The sequence below is a fragment of the Arctopsyche grandis genome, chromosome 8 (genome assembly GCF_051622035.1).
Source record: "Arctopsyche grandis isolate Sample6627 chromosome 8, ASM5162203v2, whole genome shotgun sequence".
NCBI classification, from domain to species: Eukaryota; Metazoa; Arthropoda; class Insecta; order Trichoptera; family Hydropsychidae; genus Arctopsyche; species Arctopsyche grandis.
The window spans coordinates 18126836-18149830 of record NC_135362.1 but is presented as its reverse complement, the minus strand read 5'-3'; the positions used below and the strand labels follow the sequence as shown (position 1 = coordinate 18149830).

The window sequence follows — 22995 nt, the reverse complement described above, 5'->3', positions numbered from 1 at the left end:
TCACGAGAAAACTGGTCACACCCAAAAATCGGTCAACCAGTTTTCTCGTGACCGATTTTAGGGTGTGACCAGTTTTCTCGTGACCAGTTTTAGTGTGACGGGTGATCACGTGTAACCGATCTAGAGCGACCGGTTGTCCTGTGACCGATTCACATTTGACTAGTAATCACCGAACCCGATATCTACACCCGATATTTTCGAATTTTCCATATCCAGTTCCCATATTGCAACTTGTAGTTGCTATTTCGGAACTGGTCATGGAAAAATTCGTAAATATCGGGTGTAGATATCGGTAGTGTGGACGTAGCCTGTGACTTTATCGAAAACTCATCGTGCCTTCGATGATATTTTTGTTCATTATCAAGTAATTTACAAAATATATAATACTATTTGTTAGTATGAATTTGATGAAAATATATTTTGTCTTAATTCAATTTATTATACATTCTGAGAGTCACTGTGTGACCTTTGAAATAATAATAAATGCGATAAAACGAATATTTATTTACTTTGATAAGCTGTGTTGCGAAATACTATAATATTTTTTCGAATGGCAACATCGGATGTCAGTTGCTGGGCGGGGCTTGGATTGCTCGTACCATTTTATACCACGTCTCGTTGGTTGTTTTTTTTTCGTGAAACGTAAGCCGGCTTTTTATATCTGTAAATAAATACTTTTATTGACGATTTTATGTTACTTTTATGCATTTATCGAAATTAATTTTGTGCTCTAATAGCTTTAAACCTTTTTTTTAATATTTACGAACAATTAAATATGACAATATTTCGACCTTGAACTCATGTATTTTAGTCGATTGAGGTTATGAATTTGTCATCCAATATTTTGAGAATTCTATATATTTATACTAACAATTTTGGCTAGCGGAACTAATCCTCATTAGCAATATCACGTTTTTTTTTAGTTTACTTTTCATTGTAGAATGTAAAAGCTAACTCTATCTATTTTATTGTACAATGTAAAAGCAAACACTAGTTCAGTACAATATATAAACATACATACATATTTGTAAAATTACCTGTTTTTTTTCTTCTATTTTTAGATACAAAAACGAAATCCGAGGCAATTATGTCTGTGCAAGAGGTATGAAATATTTTTTGATTTTTAAATGCTTTTTATTACGAAATTATGTTCACAATACATCTTATATCTATTTTAATAGCTACTGATCTGCTGATCATTTTCTATTTTACAATTTAATTTAATTTGGTTAGTAATCATAGTATTATATTATTCTAATGTTAATGTACAGCATAATAGGAAAAATAGCTCAAAAACCTATTTACAATCCTTATAAATGCTCATACCACATCTAATACATAATATTAATTAAAGACTCACTAAAGTCGATGACCTAAAGCAGATTGTGTTTAGGTAATCTGTGTTTATACCTGAAGGGTATAGTCATTTTGTTGTAATCACCGAGTGTGTTAGTATGGTTATTAGTGATTCCGTCATAGAATCTACTGGTTAGTTTGTTAGTAATGTCTGTAACAAACGGAATATTATTATTGGCATGCAGTTTTTTCAAGTTAGTATGTGTGGGTGTTTTATAAATTATTTTTAGGGGTATGAAATATTGAATTATGTGAATGGTGCAAAATTGATTAAAAATAATAATCCATGTATTGATTCCAAACTTAATCATTTTCAGAGATTTGATAAAGCCGCTGCGGACGTGAAGTCTTTAAAATCATCTCCAAGTGATAATGATCTTTTAGAAGTCTACGCTTTATTCAAACAAGGTTCTATTGGAGACTGTAATACTGGTGAGTGAATAACTAAATGTATATATTTTTAATGAACTTTGATTAATTATAGTTATACACAGGGCTTTTTTGATACAAAAAAGGTGCCGGAACTTATTTTATTAGAAAAGATAATATTCAAACTATATTACATATATAGAATATTCGTTTGAAACATAAAAAAATGCTGAGCAAAAAGGTGCCAGCATGCCGTTCCACCGCGTTACATGAGAAAAAAATCTCTGGTTATACATATGTATAACCCATTGTAATTGATATTTAACATGGTATTTTTTATTGCAGATAAACCAGGTTTCCTTGATTTTAAAGGAAAGGCAAAATGGGAGGCTTGGAATGGCAAGAAAGGAATATCCAAAGAAGATGCTATGGAAGCATACATTAAAAAGGTTCAAGAATTGATTGCTAGCATTGGTATGGCTTAAGATATGTAGCGTACATGCAGCTCACACACATGGTCCAACTAGATATTTTTGATGCTTGTATTTTAGATGTGACAATTGTGTTTTTCTTTTCACAAATTTTTATATTTTAAATTTATTTATAATAATTGTATTTATCAATCCCAGTGCTATTGGAAGTAAGCTTATTTTATTTATAAGTTTATGATTACAATGTTATACATATTTTATGATTTATATGTTGATCTGTATATTCCTATTGAATCATTTGTAAAATGTATCAGTAAAAATATATATTTTTTAATAAAAGTTTAATATAAAAATTTACATGTAAATTTATAACTTGTTTATTTAATTTTTATTAGTTAATTTTATACATAACCAATTTCCTTTTTTCAAGTTTTAGGTATTTTACCTACATACATATATAAAGAATCAATCATGAATGTTTTTTATAAACTGAAATGAATAGTGAGAATTAAAGTTTTAATGGTTCTGAAAATTTCGTTTTTGTGCGATTTTTCGTTTATAAGTTTTAAACAGCAATTTATATTTCAGACTTAAATATACGCGCAGAATACGGGAGGAAAGAATACGATTTTCGATCTTTGCCTTCCGATATTTGCGTTTTCGGTAATTTCCGGCCTGTCACGGAGACCGTATTAGATGATGGGTTAGATTTTAAATTACATGTTGAATTAATAATAAAAAAGTAGGAGTACTTCGTAGATTAAGCAAAGTTCTGTCAAAAATAATTAAATCATGATATATAATGCAATTGTCCAACCACATTTTATGTATTGTGGATTTGTTCTGTACTTGATGAATTTGTCAATCAAAGATTGGTTACAAAAATTACAGAATAGAGCCATGAGGAGTATATTAGATGTAAATAGGTATACCAGTATAAGATCTAAGAAGGTTAGTGATACTCTGAAAATATGTATGTTGGTTTTTATTCATAAGTTAGATAAGAAAATCTTACCTAAGTATTTTAATAGATATTTGATAAGAGGGTTAAATTTACAAAAATACAGCTAGGGCCGCCGAGAGGAATCCCGGGCCCTATGACAAACTAAAAAAAATCTTTTAGAAAAATCAGAACTATTAGAAAAATTCCTTTATGTTGGTTGCTATTTTTTAAAATAATTGAATAAAGAAGTATGATATAAAAGATACGATTTCCGACACGGGGCCCCTCGAGTACTCCAGGCCCTGGAATTTTACCCCGGCTGCCCTCCCCCCCCCATTCGTCAGCCCTGAATACCATGTCTGTCTCTGAGCACTCGAGGTAGCAATAGATTAGCCATACAGAATTTAAAATTAAATACGAGTAGGAAAAACATATTGTATGGAGGTATTATTACTTATAATAAGCTGCCAGATGAAATTAGAATTATTAGTATGTAATTATAAGTAATATTGATATTTTTCGGGTGGCTGTAAGGCAACACCTCTGTATGAATGTGTAAAAAGTTATTTTTATTTTATAGTATGCATGTGTAATATATTAATATATTTGTATGATTGAATATAATTAACTATTAAGCTATATCTTACATGAATAAATAAGTTCACTGACAATATCATTGTTCTTGCTTTTGTACTTTTCATAATCAAGATAGATTTCAAACAATTTGAGTTGCCCTTACACAAACCACAAATAAATTTCACCACAATCATTGTCAAATAGCTGTTTTATCATCACTAGATGGTGTTTTTTGGTAATAAATAGCAGTCTCTCAACGATTTCAAGTATTATGTCAGTAGTTGGAAGTTAATATCCCAGACGTCACTTTTTGTACTGCGGGTATATTTGGTATTTTTTAATTTTTATCAAATTACAATATGATAAACCAAATAATAATATGGTTGGGACGCCGAGATTATACATATGTACATTGAAACTGGGACGTAGGGAAAGCCTAATTCTTTTCTAATTTCATTTGACGATTAATTTAATGGATTTATCGGTTCCAGGAGACACCTTCTGGACACATACCCTCCGGACACATACCCCCGTTAAAAACCTCTTGACATTAACCCCCCCGTGCAAAAAACCCCCTGAAAAATAGCCCTTGCCGTGGATAAAAATTAATGATAAATAATTAATAAAAAAGAATAAATGAAGTGTGTTAGAGTATATTTAATTTCAATTTATATACAATATTTAATTTCAATTTATTGTTGTAAATAGAATAAATATCAATTTAAAAGACTTTCAGTCACCAGTTAGCGTATGCGTTCTGTGGTACAGGTTTTTTATTCCAAATGGACCCTTTTTCATTTCAATTTGACCCCTTTTCAATGTCAATTTGAAATGAAAATGACTTTTGACAATTTGAAATGACTTTTTATTATAGATACTGTCAATTTTTATAAAATATTTTTATCCATGGCGGGGTTTTTTTGCACGGGGGGGGGGCTAATGTCCAGGAGGGCTTTGACCAGGGGTATGCGTCTAGGGGGTGTGTCTAGGGGGTACATGTCCTGATACCAGATTTTTCGCCTGTTAATATCGAAATAAGTAAACTAACAAACTTTAAATAAATATAATATGTAAAAACAAACATGTATTGTTAATTTTTTTGATTATTCGAATCTTATACACTTTTCCCGCGTACGTTTATTGTCATTTATTGTTTAGATAATTAAATACAAGGGCACATATTAGTGATGTAATCTTACAAGTTAAGGAAAATCGCATGTGATTATTGCGTCGCGTGTTGCATGCAAACAAACAACATAGTCCATGATATTAAATAAAACGGTCGTTGTACTTTTCTTGTACATATTTAGTTTTCCATTGAAAACTATAAAAGACACAAACACATATGCACGCATCATAAAAGCTATTATCAGTAAATAAATATCTCACGTTTTCGATAAAATTATGTGTAAAACTATGCACATGATCATCACCATGTCGATAAAATGCGTCATGCGTTGATGTAACTCGGTGATTCTCAATGCCTGCGTACTTCTATCTATTTTTTTGAAATCAAATTATTGTTTATATGTTTATTTATTGAGCATAATAGTGTCACGCTTTAGGTTTTTTCCTTTGCCACGATCTTTGCCATAGGTATAGTTGATTCAATGACACGTCAACATATTACAGGAAACGTTTTTATAATCCAATGGCGTATGACTTCACACTCATGTTATCATGTGGAGCTTTTATAAAAAGCTCGCACTTTTATATGCAAGGCTTTTAGGTACGATTAACGATTAATTAAACGATTCATGGCTCGATTCGGTGTCCGATGCTTTTAATAATAATTGCCACGTTTGCTCACTGAATGCTGTTTAATGGTAGGGTTACTATTTTGGCAATGAGTATGTATGTATGTATGTACATATATGGACTTTTTTTTGGAGAATTAGAACAAAGTAATCCTTTAGTAATAATGCCGCAATTTATCCATAGATATGTACATGTTAAGGATCGATTCAGGACTTTTTCTAGCTTGATCGACTTTTTCTAAATCGTGTGGTCAAAAAAATGAGGTAAAAATATTGGGGTATAAAATTTATAATTTCTATTACATGTCTAATTCGGCTAGCGGTTTCGGAGATAATTTAATTCAAAAACTTAGAAATTAACTAAGAAGGGGTTAGTAAAAAGAGGACACATATAAGGGTAGGTACCATTTCCGGTCAACTTAAAATTTTGAAAATAATTTACGTCGTATCGATAAGAATTTTAGTAACCGATACTAAGTTTCAGTTCGATAGGACGTATATCCTTAAATATTAAATAAATCGAAACTAAGTAAAAATATTTTTAACACAACAAATAATTTTTAGACCAGTTTACCTGTGTCAATGATGGAAGGTCTCAAATATTTTTATTTGTATCATTCAAAGTTAATATCTACATACATCACTATCAAATATCAAATATACAAATGTTACTAATGAATTCTTAAAAGTTCTTTATTGAAGTGTATTGTTACATTCGAAGTGTATTTTCGGTTGTAATATATTTATTCCAACTGGCGATTTAGGTGATTCATATTCGAATACAATTCAACTAGTAAATTATATCTTTACAAGTGTAAATACACTTTCAACAATGTGCGCCAGTTGCAATATAACCGTCGATTTTTGACAGCTCTGATGTTTTTATGAATGCTTTAGAATTCAACAATGCGTTAATATTTGCTAAGTATTACGAATAAAAGTAATGAGTACCGTATAACGGAAACTCTAAGAATGTGTTCAACACAAAAATGTGACTTTCCAACTCAATTTACTAGTCGAGTGACTTTTTCACGAAAACGCAAAATCTCCATCTAACCTGGTACTTATAGTTAAACTGTATTTTCAGTTGTAATATACTTTGACCAGTTGGATTGTAAGTCGCCATATGAATCAACTTACGTTGGTTAGGTTCTTTTGTGGGTTAGGTTCCAACTAGTCAAAATATATTACAACTGGAAGATACACTTCAACTGTAACATATATACATACATATACTAGATATTCTTGAGATTCGAATAGTATGTACATACATTTGTATGTTGACCAGGTAACCGCAATATAACGGTCGAGAAGTATTTTCGTTCATTCATTGATGAATTCGCCACATTGGAAACAATTTTTTTGCCATTATTCAAAACGAGATCGAAATGAAAACCGATACATTGTACATTACGAGCGCGTTGCCGAGCAGGCGTGTTTCTATTTTATGAATATGTAGTTAGTTAGACAATATTAATCGTAAATTATAAGCATGCGCGCGTAACTGCACATTCCGCGGTCATTAATGGTAAATTACGAAGATCCATGTCTTCGGCTGGCCATTTATCATATAATCATTACGGATGGAGTCACGGCTCCTACGACACTGTCGATGTCCACTATCATTAACTGGAGATCGGCAAAATTGTATGCGCTCTAATCACCGGTTTTCAAGTGGATTTCCATATTTTGTCTCGTATATTGGAGGCAGTTTACAAATATTTCATAGGCTTGGGAAATTGAAATGTTCAAAATATTTTTTTTGGTTTTTTTACTATATTTTATTTGTAATAGTTTCCATTTGGGAATAAGTAAAAGGAATAACATATACCTATATATAAAGTATAAAAGAACAAATCAAACATAAATGAAAAAATATTTTAAAATAACATCTTGTGGAATGTATGTACATATGTATGTATATTAAAGCAGAATGTTGGTAATACTAGTTTCTAGTATAAGTATTGCTCTAATTTTAAAAAGAGATTATGATGAGTGTCAAGTTTGTATTAATTTATCTAATGAGTTATTTGTACTAATTGTATACGACATTAGCAATCATTTAGTTATTACTTTATCTATTTTTTTATATTTACCACTGTGCCATTACAGGTTTCCCCAAGGGGATACAAGTTGTTCATTTTATGCTATATATGTATGTATATACATAGAAGTGTCAAATTAAGGGTAGGTGTTTAATTTGGTGAGGAATCATTCCAACAATGAAATCAGATAAATTGGCAAACTCTGATAGGAACCGATCGACCTTAAATTACATAAAAGATCCAATGTCTGGCCAGCAACATCGCAAATAATAATTTGATAATGAGATGTTGAAAATGTCCATACATAATATGCATTTGAAATGTTTTTACAAATATGCTTTTATAGTAAACATCAGTATTTTTATTTATTTTAGAGACGGTTTAATTTATTAGAACATACTTGGATATTGAACGCCAAGATGCTACACAAAGTCCAATGCACCCAAAGAAGTATGGAACGCTGTATGCTTGGCATACAGCGTTGGAGTATTAAAGGGAAGAATTGACAACCCTTCGATTTTATCGGAGCTTAAATTTTGGACGCCCGAATGCGGTAAAGCTTTGCTTCATCGTCGACTTTCCCAACCTGTTGCTGCGAAAACGTCGGCTTTCGTTAGCTCGTCTCTTGTAAAGGCTGTCCGGTTCCTTAATGTGACGTGTGAGCATTTGGACCTGTTTGATTGTCATGTTGATGAAGTTTCTTTAGATTCAACACGAGTTTATTTGGATGAGATGAATGATTGGTAATTTGTTCTTGATGTTTGTAAGACTGATGTGACGCATTGGGGAAACCTGTCAGGTCACATTGGTTATTAATTTGTTATTTTTATTATTATTATCCATTTTTATGTATTAATTATTATTCTTTATCCATTTTTATGTATTTATTATAATAATAGAATAAAAAATAACGAATAAAGATTCGATAGATAAGATAAGAATACATGGGTGAGAAGTTTGATAAGTATAGTGAATAAAATGGATAGAGTGAAGAGATTAATATGACAATGGGAGGGTCACGTAGCTAGAAGAATGGCCGAAAAGGTGGACAAAAAAAGTGCTAGAATGGTACCCGAGGGAATGTAAAAGGGTAAAAGGAAGATGGGTAGACGAAATTAGGAAAATGTGGGGGTGATATGGATAAGAATTGCGCAAAACAGAGACTTGTGGAAGCGTGTTCCAGCAGTGGATGGTGAATGGCTGTAAATGATGATACATTTTCTATAGGCATTTTCACAAATAGGCATTGAAAATTAGTTAGTTAATTGGGAAATCAAACTAAAATAAATCACAAATCGTTTTTATATTATATAAACAAAAATGAATTAATTAAAATTAAATTAGTATTAAACCGCTCATAGCTGGGAAAATTGCTGTCTAAAAACAAATTACTTAATTCTAGTTAGCGGTGTATGAGTAGATATCAACAGTTTTAGTAATAAATCAGATAAAATTGGTAAATTGTTACAATAGACAGACTCAACTTTTCGAAATATTTTCCAGTAATGATAATTATACTTGTGCTAAATAAATCTGGAAAGTAAAATAAAGTTTTCGACAATTAAACAGTGTTTGGAGAGATACTTTTTGTCACTGTAGCGATTAAACTATTAACTTGCTTGTGATTATAGTTTATAGCGCACACGCTGAATACGACTTTATTGAGTATGGCAAAATGTACTGCAGTCAATCAAAGATTAAGTGCAAATGGACATCGATGGCGGCGTCATCGTCTCGATCTGAAAGTGGGCAACCGAGATCGTGTGGAGATTGCAATCATGTGGGGAAATGAATGTCGATCGATGGTAATTGTGACCCAGGGTGGCGCCAACGTGACCCACCACTCTCTTATAAGATGAGGACCAGCTCACCCGACTGATGATCAGCCATGAACATGACCGCCTTTCGCTCCTAGTGACTGACTGAAGCAATTAACAATGGGTCATAGTGCCGAATGTTGTTAATTATACGGATTCAGAACTGTTCGGTTATTAATTGAGATGCTAAAGTTATACGTTCGTGCATACATATAATACATACATATGTTGTAAAGACGAAACATGACATTCGACGAAGTTTTTCCTGTACATTTTTTTAGCTAATATTATGTACAAAGCAGAACGCCATAAATATGTACCAATGTATATACACACATATATGTGTATGTATTTAAACTATGTATGCTTAAAATTAGATATGTAAAAGCCTGATATTCTGAGCCACGGTTTCTACCTTACCATAGTTATTAAATACTAGTTGTTTTACCCGGCTTCGCTCAGTATTTGTAATATAAACAGCGTAAACATGGCGAATCTAATAATAAATATTCATTTGTTTATTTGAATCGAAAAATATATAGTATTCTGCCAATTGAATTGACGTCATAGAAACTTTGTTTTGTTTTCGAAGTTCCTAACCAAAGATACTTGCATACTTACATACTTACATGCGTACAAAGTCTCTTTCGAAATTATATATTAGACTTGTATTATGATTCCAACAAACCCTCTTTTCCTTGTCGTGCAAAAATAACCTTTCAGACAACAAGCTATTTTGAGATCTATCATTGGGTACTACGAAAAAGGAAGATCATGAAATTTTTATGTATTATATACATATATAAGGTTGAATATATGATATACATTCAATAAATATTCTGTTATACTGTTATAGTTGAAGTGTATTTTCAGTTGTAATATATTTTGACTAGTTGGAATATATTCCGTCTAACCCACGTACATAAGTTGATTCAAATGGCGACTATTCTACTGGTCAAGATGCATTGCAACTGAAAGTACACTTCAACTATGAGTTGGTATCAGGTTAGATGGAGAAGTTAGGTTTTTATTGAAGGTTGTGGCTATTTGCAGGTACTGTATATGCAAATTATTGGCTATTTGCAGGTACTATATCTGCGAATTATTGGCTATTTGAAGGTACTATATCTGCGACAGGCGCAAAGCCATCTGCGCATGCGCGTGAACTGTCACTGTCAGCGTGTTTACTGTTAAAATTTTGTTTTAAACCTCTTAAAATTTAGTTCGAACTCGTAAAGTGACGTAGAGTAAAAAATATAATCCAAATTAGTTATTATTATTAATTGCTAGAGAATTATTATCATGTACAACGTGCAATACCTACATACAAGTGCAAGCCGCGAACTAGCTAAATGATGTAAATCTATTATAATAATGTGCGAAATTGATTTGCCTCATGTATAATGAACGATTGATTAAACAAGTCTAGCATACATTAAATGTAAGAAATTATAATCGGATTATAAGTTCACGCACATGCGCAGAAGGCTTTGCGCCTGTCGCAGATATAGTACCTGCAAATAGCCACAACCTTTATTGAATTGAAAAGTCAAATTTTTGTTTTGAATATATGGCATATGAATGTACCAGTGGCGTGCTGTAAATTTATATCTGTTTTTGTCGCACAACCTTACTTAAGTGTGTGCGAGCAGGATTAGGTGACGCCACACCGAGTCACACCCAAGTAAGGTTGCGCGAGAAAAACAGGGAGATTTTCACCGCACGCCACTGGTGTGTACATACATATGTATGGATGTGTAGCTGAAATAAATTACCATGCGTTTACGAAGTGATTATACTTATGAATCCAATTGCATTTTTTATATAAACACATGTATTTGCTGAAGCCATATTAGTTAAAAATATACATAAACGAAAACTATTTACGTATCGTTGATTTAATAATATTCAGAACACGCATTTCTGTCTCTGTGATACAATGGAATATATGTACTTACATTCTTTGATGAGTGTTGTCCATTGTTTATAATTAATATCTAGAACTGCAATTATTATTACGTTATCTGGTATACATTATTCACAGTAGGTGAATATACAGAGCAATAAATTATTACATCTGTCGATTTCTTGATAAACCAAGGCCAGTTCGCAGTATATGTATGTACATACATACATACATAGTTTATGATGCACAATTACCTTATTTTAAATACAATGCATAATTTGTATCGTTATATGTATGGTTGCACAATGCATTCATTTTAGTGAGGCCATTAGATTTTCCCTTTTATTTAAATGAACGTCGTTTAAGAATAATTTCAAATGATGTTTTAATATACATATGTATACAATATAATTTCGATCAACATCGAGAAGTTTGTTATTAAAAAAGAAGACCTGACAAAAAATTGTCGATTGTCTTCATAAAATTTCGATTCGATTCGTTCATAACAAAATTGCTCGGTACAAAATGCGGTTGCATGTCAAATTAGAAGTTGTAAATAGATGTATAGAACAATTGATATTAAATTTTTTGTCGAAAATTTATCAGAAAATTTACTTATAATTATTTTTGGCTATTTTGAAGGTTACCGAATTTTTTTAAACATGATAAAAATGTTGGCATAAAAAATGTTTTTAACGACCTGTCGAATTAAATGAGTAAAGTCATATTAAGAACATTTTTTTATGCCTACTTAACGCTGATAAATTTGATGATATTGTGATACTTTCTCAATAATCGATTTGTAAAAAATCCAAATTAGATTCTCCACTAACAGAAAGCAATTACGATCAATTTTTTTATTGAAGTTGAAAGCGCGATAGAAAATGCAATTTGATTAAACTTACCTTGCATTATTTTAGTTTCGCTATCATCTCAATGAAATCGTTGCTGCCGTCCCTGAATGCGATATTTTCCACCTCGGTGAGCGTAGATTATCGGATATTATTTTAACATATTTATCTGGTAACCTGCACTCATCATTACTTTCTTAATTTGAATGTGATGTATGAGTGGAATCTTGATCTACTCTCTTCCATTTGGGCCTCGCTGTGATTTTATTTTTTATTCATATTTTGTTTTTATTTATTTTACTTTTTCTTTCTCCTTTGTACATTTTTATGTACTATTTTAATTGTATCATTATTTTCCTTTTATTACTTTTTTATTATTATTTTATTTTACCATGTTTTTGCTTTTTAATTTTTCTGTTTTTTACTAATTTTACTTGTATTTATATATTTATTAAATGTAGGCCATTGTGGCGCATTAGGTTCTTCCTGTAATGCCACAATGGTCCAAAACTATTAATAAATAAAATAAAATAAATCATCAGTGCATTCAATTAATATGCAATACGGTTAAAATCGCAGTCAAGTGTCATATTGATTAAACCGGTGGCCTTGGAGCTGACAAGCGGCTACTTCTGCAGATCTACTCTTGCTCAGGATGCTCCATGTTTGCGGTTTTCTCGACATGAGTCCTATCAATAAATAATCTCCACTTGCGCCTGATAGTTATTTGCCTGCAAATTAATTAAATAAGACAACCGAAGAGATATTGGAAACTCAATATCGTCAGCAATGCCTTTTAGGAAAACAGTTCGTTTTATTTCACAAATGCATGTATGTAGATTAAAGCGTGTTTAAAAGTTTAGTTCATCGTTTTGACTTTTTATTTATACTACAAGTATACAATACATATATTACATTAAAGCCACAGTTATAGCTTACTCCATAGATAGTTCTATGAGTCTAATAAGGCCAAGCCCTCGTAGAAACACAATATTGTTTGATTCTTTTGATCATTTTCCTAAAAAATATTTAATCTGCTTATTTATGAGGCACTACCAAATCATTTTATATTTATCCCTTTAAGAAGGCAACGAGGAACATCTGAAAAATATCAAATGTCAAACGTTTGTTGAGGTGAAGTAGGTATTATCGACTTCAAATTGATTTTATTTTTAAATGCTTTTTATTATTACGAAGTTATGTTCGCAATACATCTTATATATATTTTAATAGCTACTGATCTACTGATCATTTTCTGTTTTACAATTTAATTTAAATTGGTTAGTAATCATACTATTATATTATTCTAATGTTAATCTACAGCATAATAGGAAAAAGAGATCAAAAACCTATTTACAATCATCGACTTCAAATGAAAAGGAAGGTAAGTCCAGAAAAAGTCTTACTTCGCTTTATTTTATAAGACTATTCAGGGCTGTCTTTGTTTGTATTATTTTTTTGCATAAGGAAATTTGTCTCTGTTAATTTATGGAAAACATTAATATTTAAAGGGTTATAATTTGTACGTCTTATTTATGAGAGGGATAAGAAAGAAACAAATTTGTTTTGTAATTCCTCGAGTCTGATTCTGCAAAAAAAGCGTTGCATGTACATACATAATTTGCATGGATGTATGTATAATACGTACATATACTGCATTAAAATACGATTGCCATTTTAAGAAAGCATTAAAGAGCCGGTCTTTTGGAAAAATATTAAACAGATTTGGGGTAATATGTGATTAGATTGTAAGTTCATGCAATACTTTTACTTCGTTCAAAAATGTAAAGCTAGATACATACATAAGTATGTTAAAATGGATACCATTCTATACATCTTTCATTCAAAGATTTCTTTTAGGTTTATAGGATATTCGGTAAGATGGTCGGCCATCGTCCCCTTCATCCGGTATCATTGACGATTCTGTCAATGGCAATTGGGGTCATCGGATAACGAAAATTTTCACGCGATGGCCGCTAGAAACCTCTTGGTTGCAGCATCCACCAACCAAGGACCACAATGGCCTGGACGACAACCACCACGATTCTCATCAGTCTGCACACGGAGGTTCTTCGACGCGGACGTCTAAACTTTAACGACAAATCTGCAACGATGTCTTCTAACATATTTTTGAAACTCTTCATCGCCGGGCTTTTGACGATATGCAGCGCCAACGCGAGGACTTTCGAAGGAATACCTGGATTTGGCAGAAATTTGATAGTCAGATCCCTACCGCCCATTCCAGATTTTCAAAGTAACCTTTACGAAGTGTACATGGAACCTTTGCTTTTTGTGAGTTTTTTTTTCTGTTTCATTTTGCATCTTTCAATATTCACAATCTATCATTACTAGACGGCACTCCATCGCATCGTGGCACGCTCTTACAATAATTACTTAAAAAAAGATCATCACGTTAAGTCCTTCCCATCTCGATTCATCGAATCATTATTCAATCAATATAAATTTTAATAAAAGTTTGACTGTTTCGAATACCAGGTCGGAAATGAGAATATGCCGCGCTCCTTAGGGGACATCCCTCTGGTGAGTATTAAATATTCTATGAATTTCTGACTTTCTATTATCTAATTTCAGACTTTTAAACTGTCTGTGATTTAAAATAACTTTTGAATATTATTATTAAAAAAAGCCTATCTAATATGTCAGTATCGTATAAAAGAAAAGCAATCAATTAAAATTTGGTACAAATTTTCAAATGGTCTACTGATCTTCATTTTAAAAATTTATTATAGCAGATCAAATATTATAGATAAAAAATAAATAATAAAAACAAATCACTTCAACACCTTAGCCTTTTGAACCCGCATATTGTAATAGAGCTTATAATAGATTACCGTGTACCAATGACATATAATACATGTCACGACTTACATACATATGTGACATCATCAGTTTTGCTTTTAAAATTTTTTAAATAATATAGCTATTGCATTTTATTAACCTGCGTCGGCTTTTAATTAAAATAAGTAAACCAACTAAAAGTAATAAATTTTTCCCATTTATTTATGTCGTGTACATTTTTTAAATTTATTTATAAAAATCGTGATTCACACAAAATGAATATTGAAACTTTTGAGTAATCAAAAGCCATTTGGTATTTTGTAAGGGTTGCGAGTTCACAATGATCACGATTTGACCATATTCGCTAATGCCAATGACGAGGCCGAGGCCTCACGCACTATTTATTCGACACAACACATCGATGACTTAAAAGTACATGAGTCACGACTCGGAAGGACGTCACCCGATGTTTAGATGAAAATTCGTGAAGACGTTGATCCTGGGGTGAACGTTGAATCGCACACCTTGGCAAGTCGTGACCCCCCTCGCGCGAACTCGTATGACGACCCCACTAACACATCCTTAATTATCGAATGAGGTCGTAACTGGTTTTTGTTGATTTATTTTTTTGATCCGTTAAAACTATTGGAGACCTCTGAACTCTGAATCGATGAGTCAACGCTGCGAACAGGTCACAAAACATTATCGTAGCCGGTTCAACGTGTTAACTGCATTGATTGATTGGTTCAAGTATTGTATGGGGGTTGTCAATCGCGATGAGCGTAGCTACCACTTTCTAATTATACTTTTTTGGCGTATTAGATATTTTTATATTAATAAATGTTCAATTCTATTAACAAAATTGGGTTATGTCAGCGCTCAGCAGGAAATTAAGATTGTTTTTGTATTTTATTGATGATTTAGCTATAAATAGGCTGAGGCTTTTCAGAAGCTTTTCATTATCAACATGTGCCTTCTTCGTATACATATTGAGAGAGGTTTTGAAATATTGATATACAGATAGTTCACGCCGATAACGATCTCCTACATACTTTTCTTTGAAGTTTCGAACTATGAATCATTGATTCAATTGTATCAGCTATGAATAGCCACAATACTTCCAAAGAACATCATGGATCAAGACCTTTATTTTCCGTACTTTAAAGCAGGCGCGGCTCGTGCATAGGAACTGTGGCGCTGCAGCACCCCCAGAAAAAATACAAAAAATCACATTTGTATACATTTACAACTTGTGAATATAATTTAAATAAGAATGATTAGATATTTGAAATGATCATTATTAATGAGTATGTCAAATATATCTAAATACAAGTTGTAAATGCGGTTTTTTGTAATTTTTCTGGGGGTGCTGCAGCGCCGCAGTACCTATGCATGAGCCGCGCCTGCTTTAAAGTAAATTTTTCTATTACATTAGATAGGTAATGAAATAACAATGGAAGTTTCCGAAGCAATTCGATATTATTAAATTATCTACATATATGTACATACATAGATATGTAGTAGGTATACAACATATCACAGAAATGCCTGAAAGAAAGTCCTTCGATCAATATGTTTTGCCAGTGATGACGAATGAAACAGACATGAAACTTGGAAATTGAACGCCAAGATGTTACATAAAGTCAAATGCACTCAAAGAAGCTTGGAACGCTGTATGCTCGACGTAAATAGGAGATATAGGAAACGGAATACGTGGGTGAGAAGTATGACATGGATATAGTGGAGAGTGGAGTGGATATAATGGAGAGTGTAAAGAGATTGAAATGGCATTGGGTGGGTCGCGTAGCTAGAAGAATAGATGAAAGGTGGGCATAATAAGTGCTAGAATGGTACCCGAGAGAATGTAAAAGGGTGAAAGAAAGACCGCAGGGAAGATGGGTGGACGAAATTAGGAAAATATGTAGGGTGAATGGAAGAGACGAATGGAAGCGTGCTGTAGAGGCCTTCATCCAGCGGTGAATGGCAGTAAACGATGATGATCTCAGAAATAATTTTGCTACAATATACAATAAAAAAATATGTTTATAACCAAATTGTTGCCCTATCGTATTCGGATTATAAAAGTATTTATATTGTATCTATTATATGCTTACATTGAGATAATCCCAAAAAGTTAAAAGAGATAATAAAATAATGAAGGGGTCTTATGGACAAATGACCCTAAGCCCAGGATTTAATTAACGTGTTCAGATCGTAATTCATTCAAAGTGCCTTTAAATTCTTGCACGTTTAAATTTAAAAAAAGGAAAGATATATGTATATTATACGTACGATACAAAACCTTGTTTGTCGTATTTCTCATACATACATACATGCTTTGCAATACGAATATTTTCATGTAAAAAAAGAGAACGAAGAATGATGTGAGCGACGAAGAATTTTCGTGAGTCGAAAAAAAAATACTAAACCCTTGCAGACATATTATATTATCATAGTGTTCTGCCGATCGCAATGATGCTGCCATTTTTTATTGTAATCCGAATACCAAATTCTTAAATATGACTGGGATTCACTCTCGAGTTGATGAGCATATATTATATGTAAGAAGGAGTGGCCCAAAGATTGAATTAATTTCTTCTGTTCGATAATAATCATAGGAAGCGCTGTAATTACATACACAAGGTGTATTGAACTCCAAATAATAAAGCTGTCGAGCTATCGACTCCCAAAATTCTATTGTATTCACTTTGAACATATTATTAAGAAAAAACTATAAAAATTAAATGTACTTTTTTGTTATACGACATATCATATGCATAAAAACGTGTATTATCGTGTACTCCGGCTATCAATATATGTATGTACGTAGGTAATATGTGTTTGCATATGTTAGTGAAACAACAAAATTATCATGTATGCAATATTTTGTTGTATGTATTTATATTTAATAAATTGCAGGATCCTACGAAGCCCCCTCTGCAAGCGGTCGTAGTTTTAGCCGGTGAAGGAGAAGGAATCCAAGGAGAGTTGACGTTAAGTCAGTGGACTCCAGGAGGACCAGTTTTAGTCCAGGGTAACGTCTCTGGATTAGCTCCTGGACCTCATGGTTTACACGTGGCACGACGAGGAGATCTTAGAGAGGGCTGCAAGTCTACTGGAAAACATTTCAATCCGTATTTGGTGAGAATATATATTTAAATATAAGAAAAGAGTATTTTATATGATGACGATTGAGCTTTGCAATTTCAATAGATGGTTCATAATCGTTTAAGTATTGCTAAAAAAAGTATTGTTGTGGTATGAGCCACACAAAAACTGATCGAGTTTATCCTTGATTTTTTCCGCTTCCCAAAGGCGCTTTTGTTGATTTTGAGCACATAACAGAATTCGCCATTATATTTGCGCAGAAGAAAAGTATCACAGCAACAGCTAAAAAAACTAAATGGAATTATTAGAATCGAAACTGGTCCAGTTACTTGTCTGCGTAAGTTACTTACGATAAGCGTGAGAAATGATATTTAATTGGATTGCACAGTTGGAGATGTTCAACTAGAAAATGCACTCACATTTATGTAGAAATACGTGTATTTGCATATGTATACAATCCATTCAGTTATTTCTGAGACTACAGAACATTAAGATGTATTTACATAGATACAAAATTCCGAGATGGTCAATATAAATACATATATTCGCTTGATCAATTGATCTACGGGCACTGAAAGAGCGAAGATCAATAGTTACATCAGAAAAAATCAGGAAATCCACAGTCAATTACCGATGTGACTATTGTAAACCTGTTCTGTTGATTTGCAAAAAACAATAATAACAATAACATATAATTGATGTTGTGTATAATCGAGGCATTATTTCAACAATGTATTTGCGTTTCAATAGAATCAAAATGGTATCAAAAGAAAACTGACCAAATTTTTATGAAAATCGAATACCTACCTTTATTTCTTTCAGGAATGCAAAGTTTTAACCTCATTTTTTATTTAGATTTAGTATGACAATTTGAAAAATATTTTTGAATCTACTAAAAAATAGGTATGCTAATTATTTCTCTGTTGTTTATATGATTACATATAACATGGATTTAATTTAATAAAAGTTTAATAAAATAGAATTATTAATGAATAAAAAAAACTTTTCAAATCATCGCTCCGACCTTTTTCATTTAATTTAGCAGTGACATCTTTGAAAATATGTTCTAAGCTTTTATTTGATTTATTTAAATTGTATTATTATTGTAAATAAAATTACTTTTCAGCATCGTCACGGTGGACCAAGAGATCCAATCCGCCATTTGGGAGACCTTGGCAACATAAAAGCCGGAGAAGATGGAGTAGCAAAAATCAAAATTGTCGATCCATTGATCTCTTTATCCGGCCCTAGGAGTGTTGCAGGACGAGCACTGTCATTATCATCTTCTGAAGATGATCTTGGACGAGCTGGTACAGAAGACAGTGCCTTGGATGGTAGCTCCGGAATGTCAATTGCTTGTGGTATTATAGGATTGATATCGTGAAAATGAAACTTATTTTATTAAATACCTCGTAATAACATTATTTTATAAATAAAACTTTCTTAATATAATATTTTAATGGACTTTTTGTTTTTTATTACATACATGTGCAATTATGCATTAATTAGGTGCCACTTTAAGTTGGATATACATACATACATAGATACACTCGTAATCTTAGGGGGGGAAAGATTTTAAAAGAATGAAATTTCTTTTATTTGGAATTCAATGAAATTTGTTTATACTTTTGTTGTCGAAAAGGTCTTAAATTACTTCGGTCCCAGTTTTTATGAAAAAACTATTGAATGGGGGGGGGGGTCTGTTTCTTGTGCATTTCAAATGAGTTAAGTTATAAAGCTAAGTTTTTCTTAAAGTTGTTTATAAATAATTTATTAAATTAAAATTATTTTATAAATATAACATTCTTAATATAATATTTTAGCGGACTTTATATTTCGTATTACATACATGTATAATTGTGCATTAGTATGGCGCCACCTAAAGAATTTTGAAATTAGCACATAATTTCACAAGTGGCAAAATCGTCATAATCGTGAATAACTAAAAGTTTATTAAATATATCAGTTCGTAATTGAAACTAAATTAATTAATTAATTAATAATCTAAAATATATGATAAAACAGATACATAAATCTTTATATCGTACACACATTTTATGATATTGTATCCATACGATTCAATATTTTTGCACATTATACAAATCTAAAAAATATAAAAACTAAGGAAAGTAATTTAAATTCAAATTTTAACTTTATATGGATATCATTGTGGTGGCAACCCCATTTTAAATAATAATAATAATACCTAATAAAAATTGAACATATTTAATGGAAGATTACATATGTATTATAATATGTACAATATAGTAATTATGTACAATATAGTATATATGTGTAAGAACAATATGGTATATATGTGTAAGTAAAATATAGTAATTATCGTCCAGAATATAGCAAATTATTTTATCCTCAATTTCAATGCAACACAAATTTTCTAATAATACAGTCATTATGTATCCCAATAATATTTTGATACCATGAATATCATAAAGTACTAAACACATATGTGTGTACATAAGATGCTCTCATATCTGCGTGGATAAATATGGGCATCAAATACTTGAACACAAATTTATTTGTATTCACTAATAAAGTTGTATATGAACATATATGTACACAATACATAATTATTTAAATTAATATTGCAATAGTTAGTTGATCTGACCTGATCTGACTTGCAATACCGAACTGACCGTTTCATGTGATAAGACTAATCATGACTCCATTTTTTTTTATATACATACATATATTATATACAAAAATGAGTATGTATTTTAAATCTCATTGTTAATTAAAATAAATAATTGAGTGGCTTTCATATATAATTTTTATAATGTAATACATATTATGAATAATAAAAAAATACAATGATTTTCCCAAAGGCTAGCAAAATTTTATTGATGTTGTATTTTACATATTTATACACTAATTATAAATAAATGTTCAATTTGGTGATACAATTGGAATTATACTATTCATATGTATTTAAAATTAATTATTATGTACAAAAAGGTTTAAGATGCTATAGAATTATGAAAAATACTTTGTTTACGCAACTACGATTTGAAAAAAAGGAAATGCAATAGAAAATAAAATTTGATTAATTCTTCATTTGCATGACGTGAATTACATAATTTTACGTCATACAAATATTTTACAATTCATTTAACTCCTGCTTGAAATTTATATTTTACTAACATCAAATGGAGTGGGTACCTCTTTGTACACTTCCTCCATAGGTGCCTCAGTTTCAGTTCAATCACTCATTATTTCAGATTAGTAGTCAAATATAACTTGTGTAAACATTTCGTATATCAAAATGGATTTTTATTCATATACCTATTATTAAATTTTAAAAATTATGTTTGTGATAATGGAGACAAACACTTTGAATTAAATATACTTTTACAGGCAAATGGGAAATAGATGGAAGAAACATAAATATATATGAAAAACTTGGAGCTGGATCATTTGGTTTGCAAAATACTGTTTTAAATAATATTTTGTTTTCATCAATACAAAAAAAAAGAGAATTTCTTTTTTTTATTCAAATGAGACAGTAATAAGTGCTGTTTTAAGTACAAAAATTCTTACAAAGCCACATCTTTGTTCTAGTTCTGCATATAAGGCTTGGAATTTGTAGTGTACATATGTATATTTGATCAAAAACACACATAATGTAAATTTTGAAAACTTTTATATTTAGACACTTAAATAATACATATACTTTTTACTTTAATTACATAGTATGTACTCTACATAAATTTAAAGCTTATAAAAACATGATATATGTACATAATACTTTTCAGATTATGACCTACTGTTGGAGCTATACGCCGGAGGGTAAACTTTTTTTTCACATTTTAAATAGATGGTTGAGTAAAATAAACTACTAAAAGCTAGGAAACATTTTCATTGGTTTCCATTTCTATATATGTATGTACATATATATGTACTATGTACGTATGTATTTGTAATAAGTTGGATTATAATATTAAAAATAAATAATTAAAATCAGAAACAATTTTTTAAATACATAGTTGGGAGATATGAATAAATATTATTATTGACGGTTCGGTGATTAGCTGGTGGTGTCTTTGACACACCTCTGTGAAAGATACCACCAGCTATCTTATTTTTACTTACTCTACCTACAACTAAATTGCTCTTATTTCTGGCATAATAACTTATGAACAAAATACAAAGTACTAAATTTAAACTATTTATAATACTCATTCATCCAAGTTCATCTGATACATTTTAATCTACCAACATTCAAAATACCTCTCATAGCTTTATTTTGTAATTTTGGTATTTTTTTTTAATCTTGAGCACTAAAAACATGTTTAACTAAAACTTAACTTTTTCTACTTAAAATATTAAATATTAAAGGCTCTTATTGTATGTTTAAAAAATATGTAATATAAGAATGCAATTTAATTACTATTTTTTTTTTAATTAAAGATATGTATGTATTTAAAAAAAATGTATTTCTTTTACAAATTATTAGGATATATGTATGTACATACATATGTATGCTGCATGTTCATATATTGAATTGTGTAGAAGAATCTCAATTTCAATTTATATTATTTCAATAGTTCCAAATTGGAACTGTTTTGTGAATTGGGAAGTTGAAATTTTAAATGACAAATTCCTTTGTTCAGTCATATTTGTCAGTTGATTGAAAAATAAATTATTTCCACGTTTTTTATGTATGCATTGAAAACAAATTAAATCTTATTAATAGCATCCCATTGCGTTTTGATCTTCCTATGATTTTAATACTATCACAATTCCATGATTTTATATGTGAATCGTTGTTTGATTTGACTTTCTGCGCAGATGGGTTTGTCTTGCCAAATATTGTATTAAAATTTTTATTTTTTGATTTGTTCCACTTTCTTATACTTATATTTATGCATTTCATTTAACTTTACAAATTTCTCCGAATTTTTTAAATTGAAAGATAAATTAAAAAATTTATATAAAAAATACAACTTGACGAAACACCTATGTACATATTAACGAACAACAGAATGCTATATGTACATTGTATTCACAGCATGCAATATT

At 30.9% G+C, this 22995-nt stretch overlaps 2 protein-coding genes across 3 annotated transcripts; both read left to right on the top strand.

Moving 5' to 3' along the window:
* Window positions 1-574: 574 nt before the first annotated feature.
* LOC143915387 (acyl-CoA-binding protein homolog) lies at window positions 575-2323 on the top strand. Its single transcript, XM_077436020.1, has 4 exons — window positions 575-642; window positions 1062-1102; window positions 1674-1788; window positions 2071-2323. The coding sequence occupies exons 2-4, from the start codon at window positions 1088-1090 to the stop codon at window positions 2208-2210; spliced, it is 270 nt and encodes an 89-aa protein (XP_077292146.1). The 5' UTR covers window positions 575-642; window positions 1062-1087; the 3' UTR covers window positions 2211-2323.
* An 11794-nt stretch (window positions 2324-14117) lies between these two features.
* On the top strand, window positions 14118-19365 carry LOC143916138 (superoxide dismutase [Cu-Zn]-like). 2 transcript variants are annotated; one of them, XM_077437064.1, is made up of 4 exons: window positions 14118-14343; window positions 14548-14592; window positions 17770-17991; window positions 19085-19365. In XM_077437064.1, exons 1-4 carry the CDS (start codon window positions 14164-14166, stop codon window positions 19340-19342), a joined length of 705 nt encoding a protein of 234 aa, XP_077293190.1. In that variant the 5' UTR covers window positions 14118-14163; the 3' UTR covers window positions 19343-19365. The 2 variants fall into 2 exon arrangements, with proteins under 2 accessions (XP_077293190.1, XP_077293191.1); XM_077437065.1 differs by lacking the exon at window positions 14548-14592.
* The last annotated feature ends 3630 nt before the right edge of the window (window positions 19366-22995 follow it).

Coding starts and splice junctions, on each gene's coding strand:
- LOC143916138 (XM_077437064.1), top strand. CDS start 14,164: ATGTCTTCTAACATATTTTTGAAACTCTTCATCGCCGGGCTTTTGACG. Junction 14,344..14,547: donor ACATGGAACCTTTGCTTTTT/GTGAGTTTTTTT, acceptor TTCGAATACCAG/GTCGGAAATGAGAATATGCC. Junction 14,593..17,769: donor CCTTAGGGGACATCCCTCTG/GTGAGTATTAAA, acceptor AATAAATTGCAG/GATCCTACGAAGCCCCCTCT.
- LOC143915387 (XM_077436020.1), top strand. Junction 1,789..2,070: donor TATTGGAGACTGTAATACTG/GTGAGTGAATAA, acceptor TTTTTATTGCAG/ATAAACCAGGTTTCCTTGAT.